This window comes from Neoarius graeffei, chromosome 10 (genome assembly GCF_027579695.1).
Source record: "Neoarius graeffei isolate fNeoGra1 chromosome 10, fNeoGra1.pri, whole genome shotgun sequence".
Classification (NCBI taxonomy): Eukaryota; Metazoa; Chordata; class Actinopteri; order Siluriformes; family Ariidae; genus Neoarius; species Neoarius graeffei.
In genome coordinates, this window is record NC_083578.1 from 24,937,478 (window position 1) to 24,950,199 (window position 12,722).

General features: G+C 41.5%; 1 protein-coding gene across 2 annotated transcripts in view; it reads right to left on the reverse strand.

Annotated features, from left to right (window-relative positions):
* Nucleotides 1-12,722, reverse strand: part of mib2 (MIB E3 ubiquitin protein ligase 2) — a 212,687-nt gene that overhangs the window by 95,147 nt on the left and 104,818 nt on the right. For both annotated transcript variants that reach the window (XM_060931604.1, XM_060931605.1), the window contains exons 4-5: nt 3,671-3,777; nt 732-926 (exon numbers count right to left, since the gene is read on the reverse strand). In XM_060931604.1, the coding sequence (XP_060787587.1) occupies nt 732-926; nt 3,671-3,777 (302 nt within the window). The remainder of the gene's footprint in view (nt 1-731; nt 927-3,670; nt 3,778-12,722) is intronic.

The window sequence follows — 12,722 nt, forward strand, 5'->3', positions numbered from 1 at the left end:
CAAATAAATACGTTCATTTGTCACTTAATGGCGTCAACCCAAGGTTACTGTTCTTACAGCGCTACTTGGCACCACTATAAAGGCGCAAATGAGTTGTGGATCAACAAACTCAAGAAGTTAAATGGAAATACTTCAGTTGAGACGAGTCATTTTTGAGACCTTCAAAAATACATATTTAGTTTTATTCTATCCACATTCACTGGATACGAGCGATCGCACGCTCTGATTGGCTACTCTACTACTAGGCTATCAGCTCAGATACCGTGAGTAGAGAAAAACAAAATGGCGGCACGTGTTGCTGAACCAACCGAGGATGAAATAAAAAAAAAAAAAAAACTACTCGAAAACAAAAACCCAAAAAAATACAAAGAAGCAACAAAATACAAAAGAAAAAGAAGCATTTTTTAGTAATTATTATAGCATGTCGTCACAAATTGCTCCTGTCATTTCGCCAGATTGTTTATGTTCCAAGCGTAAATGATTTTGTCGGACGTTTTGTATAAAGTTATCAAATTTGCAAAAAATAAAATTAAAAAAGCTCTGTTTCTCAAAATCCAGTGAATGTGGAGAGAATAAAACAGTTATTCCACTCAATCAAGTCGTACGCGGCTGACAGCCAACTCGGCTATGCACCTCATCGGCTATCAGCTCGTGTACGACTCGATTTCGTGGAATAACCGTTAAATGGATCAAATATAGGAAATTCCTCAGAAAGCTCCCCCCATTCACACCTAGTTTGGGCAGGTGCTCCTTGTAGTAGTAGCCTCCTTGGCCGTCTGAGACATATTTGAGATCCACCTTGCCCTTGTGACCCATTCTGTAGACGTTGGTGGTGCCGTTGGACCAGGTGACGCTGGCTACGCTGCGGCCTGACTCTTGGTCCCAACCTCGGATATCGACCACCTTCCCGATCTTCCCCTCTCCTCCTGTTTGAGAAAGCGACAACACAGAAGCAGACGCACGAGAGCGCAGTGATCTCAGCACAACGTCACGTGTTGGGGGAGGAAAATCGGGCTAAAAATTTGATCCAAAAATCACTATGGAAAATATACTAGCTACATCATAAATCTTGCACTATCCAAACACCATTACTACCACTAGGAACAACCATAACTACAACACATACACAGTAGAGCGGCGGCTACAATTATCAGCAGTCCAGAATTAATTAATTAATTATCGACACCTTTTCAGATTTACCAATAAAAAGCAAATTTTACAAAAGGTGAGTTTCAGTTACAACAGTTATTATTGGTTAATCCATCAGCCGGAAGACCTCCCCCTCCTCGCCCTTTGATCTTGTCGTCTGATGACACAGCTCGTTACTGGAGATGGATTTTTTTTTTCCAGCACGATCAGCAATTTGAGGAAAAACCGGGCATTAATCAATCAATCAATCAATCATCGCAGCTAAGCATGGTGGAAAGATCATGGGCATGCTTTTACTCATCAAATTCACCGACATTTCATAATCTCCTTGTCGAAACCTACTTTGTTTCTTACTCTTTCGTTTGACAGCCACCATTTTGTATTTAAACGCGCACTTGAGAATCACGTGAGGTGTCGATAATAGTGATCACTTTCACCGGCGTCCACCATTATCGACACCCTGTGGAATTAAGGGACATTTAACAACCGTTATGGATCGATCTTTGTCTAACATTGTTGAAGTAGATGAAGTACTTTAAAAAAAAAAAAAAAGTGCTGTGATTTATAATAATTTTTTTCTGATTCATAACAGAATGGAATGCTTAGAGAGTATTTGGAATCCTGTTGCAATCAATAGAATTAAATTCCTCGCATATAAAAAAATATATACACGCTTGAAATGTTCAGATTTTTCTATTCCATTCAGAATTTTTTTTCTTTAGTTTATTGTAAATATTTACCACATATTACAACATCAGCCAACATTTTATATTTTGGTTCGAGATATGACATGTGACCTTTGACCCGGATTTTCTTGTGGTTACAATGTCAATTACAAAACGAATGATGAACAAAATGAGAGCTAGGGAAATACTTCGAAAGGGGAACAAAAAGATTTTCTGACACAGGTTAAACATTATCAGTTCATTCGTTTACAAACATTAGAATTACTTCCTCATTTACGTAAGCACCGGCATCCATATATTTATATAAAAGATATTCTGTACTAAATACAGGTCTATGTAAAACAGATTTTAAATAAAAACTTTTGTTAACTTAATACCACATACTGATCTCATCTCATTATCTGTAGCCGCTTTATCCTGTTCTACAGGGTCGCAGGCAAGCTGGAGCCTATCCCAGCTGACTACGGGCGAGAGGCAGGGTACACCCTGGACAAGTCGCCAGGTCATCACAGGGCTGACACATAGACACAGACAACCATTCACACTCACATTCACACCTACGGTCAATTTAGAGTCACCAGTTAACCTAACCTGCATGTCTTTGGACTGTGGGGGAAACCGGAGCACCCGGAGGAAACCCACACGGACACGGGGAGAACATGCAAACTCCGCACAGAAAGGCCCTCGTCGGCCACGGGGCTCGAACCCGGACCTTCTTGCTGTGAGGCGACAGCGCTAACCACTACACCACCGTGCCGCCCACATACTGATTAATTTTTTAATAAATAAAATCATCTGGATGTCGATAACTGTGGACAAAGGAGTCAACAGATCTGATACGCCAAGTAATCGGGAATCAACTCATTTTTTTCCCTCCAGTGGAAGTCTGAGTAACTGTTCAGGCACAATTTACGTATTGAAAGTCTTGCAACGGCCAAAAGGTCGTTAAGGTGTCGATAATTGTCGCCGCCGCTCTATTTCCAATTTTGAAGGACAATACAAAGAAACATCTACGAGACCACCACCTGCAAGTGTTTCAGGGAAACCAGGTTACAAACATCGCACCAGAATTTAGAAAGAAAAAGTGAAAGAGCATAAGGCACTGGAAATAAAAGAAAGTGCAAGAAGAAAAAAAATGGCAAGCTGTTTTTCCCCCCCAACACCCCGTAGGGTAGAGTAATTATCACCATCAAGCCACAAGAAGATATTTTACAAGCACAGCATGGACATTTTGACTCATTTAGCATCACAATCATTATGGAGTAAAAGGGGGAAAAAAAAAAAGGGAAAGGATTAAATTATTGAGAGTTCCAGTTCATAAGCTGACAAGTCATCACCCAGCAAGGCAGAAGTTTTGGCTAGAAGAGGAGAAATTCAAGTCCTTCCATCCAGCAGTTTTACTCTTCATAAAATGCCAGCTATGCTTTCCTCACAGTACATAAACAGTAAGCAGGGAGCCGTGTCTGAGCCGTTTCCCATTTAAGACGGTAATGTCAAGTGGTGATACAACAGCAATTACTCAGAACCTGCATTCCTGTGTGGTTTACTGAGGGCTAAATTTAGACGTTTATCCTTGGCTGTGGCGCTGAAGGCAAATGCTTGTTTGAGGTAAACAGCCAGATATCTACCAACATGAACGAGAACGTGCCTTTTTTTGGAAGACATTTGTCGAGCATACGCCAAAAGTCTCTTCGAAGGCGAACTGGGGCTCCTGAACCAACCACCCAACCGCAAGAAACAGTGTTCAAACTTTCAGTTTGCCTACAATTTCCTACTGAGACGGTGCAATCATTATTGAAATTTCAAAATGGAAATAAACGCATGCCTTTACTTACCGTCTTGGTTGCCCCAATCCCAGTCGGGTCCACGCACGACTTTTACGCCCTGGAAGATTCCTTTAAGGATTATCCGGGACAGATTTTGCCTCGGTGCCAAGCTCACTCTGAGTCAAGAAAAGAAACAAAACATTTGACACAATTAGATCGACGCTCGCCAAGCGCAGGTGTCCGTGAGCCAATCGCAGGTGTCCACGTACATTTTATGTACGTGGAAGAGGGCAAAAAGCCGTTACAGTTGGCGGTCATACAGCGTCTTGGAAGAAGCACGTGTTAGCCTTCACCTTCTATGTACTGTTCGTAGCAATGACAGGCCATTTTTTAAAGTAAAGTAGTTGTCATAGTGTGGTGTAATGCATCAAATTAAAGCGCGTGAAGATCTGAATTGAAAACTTGTTGAATTTTGTAAATAATGTCTGAAAAACCCACAAGTTACGAACATTTGAAAATCCAGTGTTTTATAAAATTTCCGTTTCTGTCCGTTGCCCCGGTCACAAACCAGCAACCATTTTCCATTCACGAGAAGAAAAAAAAAAAAACTCAATCAGAAATGAACGGACCAAAAAGCCAAAAATAAACAGATTTTTGAGTATCGGGGTAAGAATGACAGACAAAGGCTTCTTCTTGTACATCACAATTACGCACCTAGAAGGCTTAAAAGTAACGGGTACGTTCACTTTAAAATTGTCGACACCAAGCATGACTAATGACGGCGGTGCTCGAATGCGCTGTGTACAAGAAGGTCAAACGTTTGTTAATTCTCTTCAAAACAGCATCGCTGATATTTATACGCCTTCTCATTTTTTCTCCATGAAAAAAAACATGAGGAAAATCATTGATTTTTAGTAAGGATATGAAATTTTCCTCAGTGAGCCAATTTTTCACAGGCACTAGACAACAAAGTGTTAGGGCGATTTTATTACAAAAACAAGTCAACACGAGGGATTCGACCACTCGGTCGGAATCATGAGTTTCAAGCTGATTGAACCGACGGTGAGCGAGCTGGAAGCAGCCAAAAAAAAAAAAAAAGAGACCGTGATGAAGATCATTTAAAAAAAAAAAAGCCAAGATGGCAGCGCCCGTGAGTTTGGCGTATTGGATTACATGACGTTAAAAAAATGCTTAAAGTGAAAGCTCATCACAACACCGCGCAAAATTAACAATATATTCTGTAAATATGTCATTTATTCTTGAATCGATACTAGTTTTATGGAAACGCTTTTAAACGTCTTTAAAGGCCAAACGAAAAGCATGCTGTTCTCCCGTACAAACGAATCAGTGCAGCGGTCAAGCCTACTGTTAGCCAACGTATGACGTATGAAACGTATGAAAGCTAGGTGATGGGTGCAAATTAGCAGGTGACCAAATTGGCGAAAATTTAGGGGAAAATCCCTACAATATATCGGTCAATTATTACAGTCAATTATGACCGTGTATTAGGGTCATTTTAGGTTAAATAAATATGGAGCTGGGGGAGGGTGGTAATATTCTATGGCGAAAAATATAAATCTCAATTTCAGAGATTCATGTCATAAATTTATAAGGAAATCGTAAATTTCTGACTTTTTTGTAGCAAATTTATAACTTTATAATCTCAGAGAATATCCAAGATCCATCCATTCAGTATCCGTAACCGCTTATCCCATGCAGGGTCGCGGACAAGCTGGAGCCGATCCCAGCTGACTATGGGCGAGAGGCGGGGTACACCCTGGACAAGTCACCAGATCACCACAAGGGTGACACAGAGACAACCATTCACACACACGGTCAATTTAGAGCCACCAATTAAACTAACCTGCATGTCTTTGGACTGTTGGGGGAAACCCACGCAGACACGGGGAGAACATGCAAACCTCACACAGAAAGGCTCCCGTCGGCCGCTGGGCTCGAACCCAGAACCTTCTTGCTGTGAGGCGACAGCGCGAACCACTACACCACTGTGCCGCCCGAATATCCAAGAATTTTTTTCTCTCATAAATTTACAACTTTAATCTCAGAAATTGAGGGTTTTTTCCCCTCTCTGAATATTTCCCCTCCCCCACTTCAGTAACTGTTTTTCCGACGATGGCACTAATACGCCGTTGCAGCAGATTGAGTGGCTGCATGCTAAGAGCATCCCTCGTCTTTACACTTTTATTACTGACATGAAAGGAAATCAAACACATCATCTTGTTGGCTAAACAGGAACACAAAACGGCTCAAAAGAAAATTATGAAGTAGATCCTATGCAACACAGTAAAAATATCCAGTATGTGAACACAGCGACGCAAAATACTTGCACTTCTGTTTTCTTTTAGCCCACAAGACACACTTGGCTGACTTCATAGGTCTCAGAGGAAGCATGTGCTAGCCCACAACCTCTTGGTTAGAAGCCATCATGTCACAAGGGAGAGCTGGTTAGCGAGTGGGAACACACGAAAAAAATGAAAAAGGGGAGAGAAGGGGGAAAAAAAAAAAAAAACTCTCATGTCCTTTCCCTTTCAGTGAATTTTTCATTCATTTTTGGTCAGACAGCTGCTAGCCGAGAAAGGAGAAAAGCATCATTTTCAGGTGCCACCCATATTGTTATAATACAGCAAGTAGTCAAAATACTGAAAATACTTTAAACATTCAAGTTTATACATTGAAGATACTATAAAACGTCCTACAATGTGATGAACAAACTCAGGACAATAATGACTGTATAACTAATTACGGGGAGAAAAATGAAGTAAACGGTTTTCCTTTAAAGCTAGACTGCCTTTCAGATTTTTCAAGTGTAGGTCATAAGAATTTTCCTTGACTCCCAATTATTTTTGTTTAGTGGACCGAAAGCTACTGAACTCAAATCTCACACTTCCAATTTTATTAGGTTTTTAAAAAAATAGAACAATTAATGAATTTCGGGCCATGTGGCCCTAAATTCTCTGCTATTTTTTCCTGCTTCACCAAATCAAGACACTACGTCATGCATCACATGGTGGGCTTTCCCCGTTCACACAAGGCATTGTGGGATATAAATTTGAAACAGGAGAGGGAAAAGGAGGACGCAAACGAAACATGGAAGACCGACTACAGTAACGGAAAGCGAGAAAAGACGTGATTTTATAGACGAAGGAAAGGAAACGCGGGACCAAACTAATAAATAAATATCGGCGGTCAGCGAGCACCTTGGTGTGATCAGCTGTTCGTTTAGCGACAGAATGATGGAACGGTCAGTGCACGGTCAAAGGTAAACCTGCGCATGCGCACACGGACTTCCTCTGGCTGCTTGACCGCGCAAAGCGAGCGATTTCATGCACATTATTTGCTCGGGAAACCCTTCAAATTAAATAACTTCCCAGCCACAGAACGGCCTGATATTTTGTGAGATATTACAGAAATAAACATAGATCACAATGAGCAAATTTCAGAGGGAACTAAATTTCACCGATTTTATGAAATTGAAAGGCCGTGTAGCATTAAAAGAAGAAATCCTTTAAAAAAAAAAAAAGGCAAGGCATAGACACATTTAATTCTATCGAGCGCTGACGTGGGATGGAAAATCCTTACGATTGCACAATGTGACGGCATAATGAAAACATCAGTTTTCAGAATGTCAAAACAAGTGTGTACATCAAAATGATCAAAGCAGCAGCCATGGTTAAAGAGGAAAAAAATTAAAAAGTAAAAAAAAAAAAAAAAAAACACACAGAAGACCCGCTGCCCCACATCAACTCGTGCCAAATGGATAGAGCCAACATATGCTTCACTGTTATCCTGAGTTATATACAAGCCTATGGTTCTCATGCGTCTCTCTTTCCCCGAGTATATGGACATGTGTGTGATTCGAGTTCTGTTCCACAATCAGGACGGATTAGACAGATCTTGAACAGCGTACTCCCCTCAGTTTACAATGTCCAGGAAGGATAAATAAATAACGATACAGAATGGCACGGAGGCTGCATTATGTCAACAAATGATAGCAGACCCGGTAGCCAGCTCTTCCAGACTATTGCGAAACCTTTCCCTATAAATACGCCAGGAAGGGGCCCAAATACCTTATTGTAAAGATGTGGTCTGATCTCGGCGCAAAGGAACTGCCTATTCCCATACTTCCGCCACAGTCTCAGCATGAAGCCTCGCTTCAGTTAGTGTATCCAGCATATGAATTCTGACATATCCACCAAATGACGCAAATTAGCTGTAACGTATCCAACGCTCACTCCCTTTGGGATGAGTTCTCAGTGTGCCCCGTTTCTGACTTCTCAAAATTTGTCTAAACGGTCCACGAAGGAGAGAAAACGGAGACGTCTCGGCCTTGGAGGCTTAGAACAAAATAACAGCAAATCTCTAGTTTAAGTAAGCGAGCTAAGGTGCACCGAAGAAGGAAGGGGTCAGGTGTAATCTCCCAGACACTGAGTGTGTGTTTACAAACGAGAGCAAGATCAAGAGCTTGAAACTAATCTCCAGACGCTAGCAAAGGAACTGAGAGCACAACATATTATTAGCGCACACGAGTTAATGAACTCTGACAAGTCCGCCAAGCATGTTCATTAACGTCTGTCACGATACGGAACCTGTTTTGGAAGGTTAATCGTTTTACCATTTCTAAAAAGGCTCTACTTGGAAACTTTCGCAAAAGAACTGTTGGAGAAACACAAAACAACCCTTTATATCAAGGGTTCTCAACCTTTTCTACTTTGAGGCCCACCTATCTCATTAGTAACGAGTTGGGGCCCATTAAAAAAAGATCCCCAATTATTTTGGATCATCTACTCTATTAGAATCTAATAATCTGTTGAAAAGAGTATTAATGGGATGCGACATCACTCCTTGTTCCAGATGGGAGCCCAGGAATTAAATAAATGTAATAAAAACAAACGGTTTTTAATTGTCGGTATTGTATTTAAAACTGTATGGATGTGCCTGAAGCCAAACCATGAGTGCAGGGTGTTCTCAGTCAGAATGATCCAAAAGTAGAGTCTGGTCCATTAACACAAGAACTTATTGCCACGTTTGTGCACAGCAAACAAGAAAGTTATTAAAACCAAGTAGTATTCTCAAAAGAAGTGGATATAGAAATCACTCAATGGGACTAGATCCTTACACGCTAACAAAGAAGGATTCCTCTGATGAAAGAAAAATTTACAAGCAACATTTGACATCAGTAGAATAAATGTATCAGATTGTAGCCATAACTAAATACAAAAACAATAGTTATGCAGACTATTAATTAACTTAATGTGAAGATAATGATTAGATTTTAAGGTTGTTGGGGTTTTTTTTTTGAAAGATTGTGTTTATTTTTAGTCTTTTGTATTTGTAATTATTTGTATCTGTACATGCATGACCCCACCAGCTCTGCTGATCAACGTATCGTGTAAAGTCATTCATTAAGAGTTGGAAAATGATTCGTCTGTTGAGCTCTCTGATCTCAAACTACCTGGTGCTGCAGACATCGTTCGACACGGACACACAGATGAAAACCTGGGACAGCATGGAGGCGTATAACTTTTTAAAACGTGGCTGGGTTAAAGATCTGGGGATCCGGACACTACAAGATAAATCCTGGATCGTTTTTGCCTGGGTAAGGAGGAACTTCTGGGCTTTTTATCCACGTCTTTGAGATGTTTGCTAGGACGCTACAAGTTTTAGTATCGGGTATAAACAAACCACAGCCGCTCGATTCTCAATCCGCCCTGCTCTTCTCTTCTAGCAGGCATCAAAGATCCACAGAATTTACTGACAAATATATTTAGTTATTCTGCCCACTACACGCACGCGCTGTCTCTCTGTGCGCATGCACAAGTTAAATGTAGAGGAGGAATGAGACAAAAATAAAGGCTTGTTCTTAATTCACCCACAAATGTATTTATTCCTACTCCGGTTTCCCCCCACAGTCCAAAGACATGCAGGTTAGGTTAACTGGTGACTCTAAATTGACCGTAGGTGTGAATGTGAGTGTGAATGGTTGTCTGTGTCTATGTGTCAGCCCTGTGATGACCTGGCGACTTGTCCAGGGTGTACCCCGCCTTTCGCCCGTAGTCAGCTGGGATAGGCTCCAGCTTGCCTGCGACCCTGTAGAACAGGATAAGCGGCTACAGATAATGGATGGATGGATTTATTCCACTTAAAAGTGTTCAGCAAACCAGCTACCGGATTTGGGACACTACGACATCCTGAACTATTTAGTATTTGGCTTCAAACTTGGGTGGGGGATTTGCAGCCCACTAGATGGCGCTTCATGGCCCACTAATGGGCTGTGGTTGAGAAACCCTGCTTTATACTTGTGTATTCAAACATATTCCCAATATTAACCTCACTCTTAATCCGAATACCCACTATATGATTTCCCTGTCAGACTAATTTTGGGATGACAATTTCCTGTGTGATGCGAGTTTCTCGATCGCAGATGTGCCACAAATTTTGGCATGTTTAATCTTCTTAGAGATTAATCTTGTACAAGATCTTCACTGACAAACATGGACAGGAGGTACAGAGTATGATGGTCATGTGATGGTCACCTGACTACGACGTCAAAACCCTGATATGTTAAGTCACTAACAAAACAGCTCAACACCGTGCAATCGGAAAGCCTTACTGGAACTGCTAACACCACCAGGGGATGTCCAGCGTCAGTGGAAACAGAATAAATGCCTGCCTGCCTCAGGAGCAGCGAGCAGGCACGACAGAAACCAACCAACCGAGAGTCTGGTGTGAGCCGATTAACAAGCTGTGAAGGTTGTTTGGTTTCCTTCTCTTGGCGAACATACGGGAGGCCATATGCTCTTAAGCCCAGCACACACGCTCACCTCAAAGGACAGATGTCCCCATGTAAAGCAAAACACACTACACACCAGTCATACTTTCCCCAACACAGACACCGTCCATGCTTGAGCTTGCTTTTCCATCTTTGCTAACAACGTTTAGGGTTTTTTTTTAATGATCATTTCAGCAATCCAGTGGAGAGTGGGGGGGAGGGGGAGCTATGAAACCTATACTCATTAAACGGAGAAGCAACGTTCCTCGCAATTCCAGAAAATCATCAAATTTGCCGAACATACCTTTATTTACCGTCACTCTCAAAAGAAGTTCTATGAACAGAAATCATTAGAGAAGCATGACATCACACACGGTGTGAACTTTAAGCTCGCTACAAAGCCCAGGGTGCAAATGGAATCCTTTAATACGATTCAGTCTGTCTATTCCCTCAAAAAAAGCACAAAGCTAATCAGATAAAAACAGGCTAATGCTGCACTTGGTCCTTTTCTCACAAATTATCCCCATTAATTTCTCGCTTTCTCAAATATGGACCCATGCCAAATACAGATGTTCGCCTTTAGTCTAATCTACGTTCCAGTGGCAGCATGATAAGACTGGTTCCTGACTGAGTTTGGAATCTGTGAGAATTTCGCTCACTTGTTTTCTTGCACAACACTGAACGATTTAGGAAAGAGGAAAGATTATGGCAGTATACCATGATAAGAGAATCTGAAATACAGTACCGGTTGCAGTTTTGGACACTCCAGTGAATTCCTAGCTGGCCTTACTGCAATACAGCTTATGATGGGACTATTTAATGTCACAGAGTTGCCAGCGTTTATGATTATGACCCCTTTCTATGATGATACGGGAAACATGTGAAAACTATGATTTCGTGATTTTTTTTTCCCCCAGCTAAAGCAGGGCTCAGTATAAATACAAATAAACAAAGCTGCTTATTATTAGGGATCGACAATTAAATCCATATCTAAAAAGATTCTCTGCAACAACATAAATTGTTAATGTTTAAAAAATATATATATAAAAAAAATTTTTATTTATATAGTGGCACGGTGGTGTAGTGGTTAGCGCTGTCGCCTCATAGCAATAAGGTTCTGGGTTCGAGCCCAGCAGCCGACAGGGGCCTTCCTGTATGGAGTTTGCATGTTCTCCCCGTGTCCACGTGGGTTTCCTCTGGGTGTGCCGGTTTCCCTCACAGTCCAAAGACATGCAGGTTAGGCTAACTGGTGACTCTAAATTGACCGTAGGTGTGAATGTGAATGGTTGTTTGTCTTAGGTCAGTGCGTTTACATGCACATAGAGAAAATCGAATTTCTGCCGTAGCTCGACTGAAATCGAAGTTCTAAATGCCATGGAAACACCTTAGCTCGGCTGAAATCGAACCGAACTGGATTTCTTGTAATCGAGCTACGTGACCTAGATTATGCGATTGTAGCCGAGCTACTTAGTGCATGTAAACCCTATCGAGCTACGTAGTCGAGCTACTTTACTTCAGCACTGCCCCTTCCGGAAGTGACAAGTGACGAGACCACAAGCGGGAAACACAACAGCCTCGGTCGGCATGACAACAGTAGTAGTAGCGAGCAGCAGAAGAGAACACGGAACTGATAACTTTGTTTATACTCTTGAATAGCTCTTCTTCATGACGACAACCGGAAGTGTACCAACACGATGGGCCGTGTAGCGCCACCTGTGGCTCGGGTGCACAATGTACCTCACACAATAGCTCGATTTCCTTGTGTGCATGTAGGATTGGATTTCTCTGGCACCCCTGCTGGGACCCTTAGCTTGATTACCGACAGTAGCTCGATTTGGATGTGCATGTAAACGCACTGAATGTGTCAGCCCTGTGATGATCTGGTGACTTGTCCTCGGTGTCCCCTGCCTCCCGTGGATAAGCGGTTACGGATAATGGATGGATGGAGAAAGATTATATAAAAGCACACACACCTTCTCATTCAATGTTTTTTCTCTATTATTATTAATTAAAAGAGACCTTCTCTTTCCTTAGTTGAGTGGTTCTTGACATATGGATTACTACAGTTGTGGAATTGGGCTATTTACTGTTTGATCTCCGATGCTTTAAGAAGGCAAGAAATTGCACTAATTAACTTGTGACGAGGCACCGTTGTTAATTGGAAAAAAGCATTCCAGGTGACGACCTCATGAAGCTGGTTAAGATAATGCCAATAGTGTGCAAATCATCAAAGTAAACGCTGGCTACTTTGAAGAATCTAAAAGATGAAACATTGTTTTTTGTTTACCACATAATTCCAGATATGTTCCAGATGTTATTTCATAGCTTGGA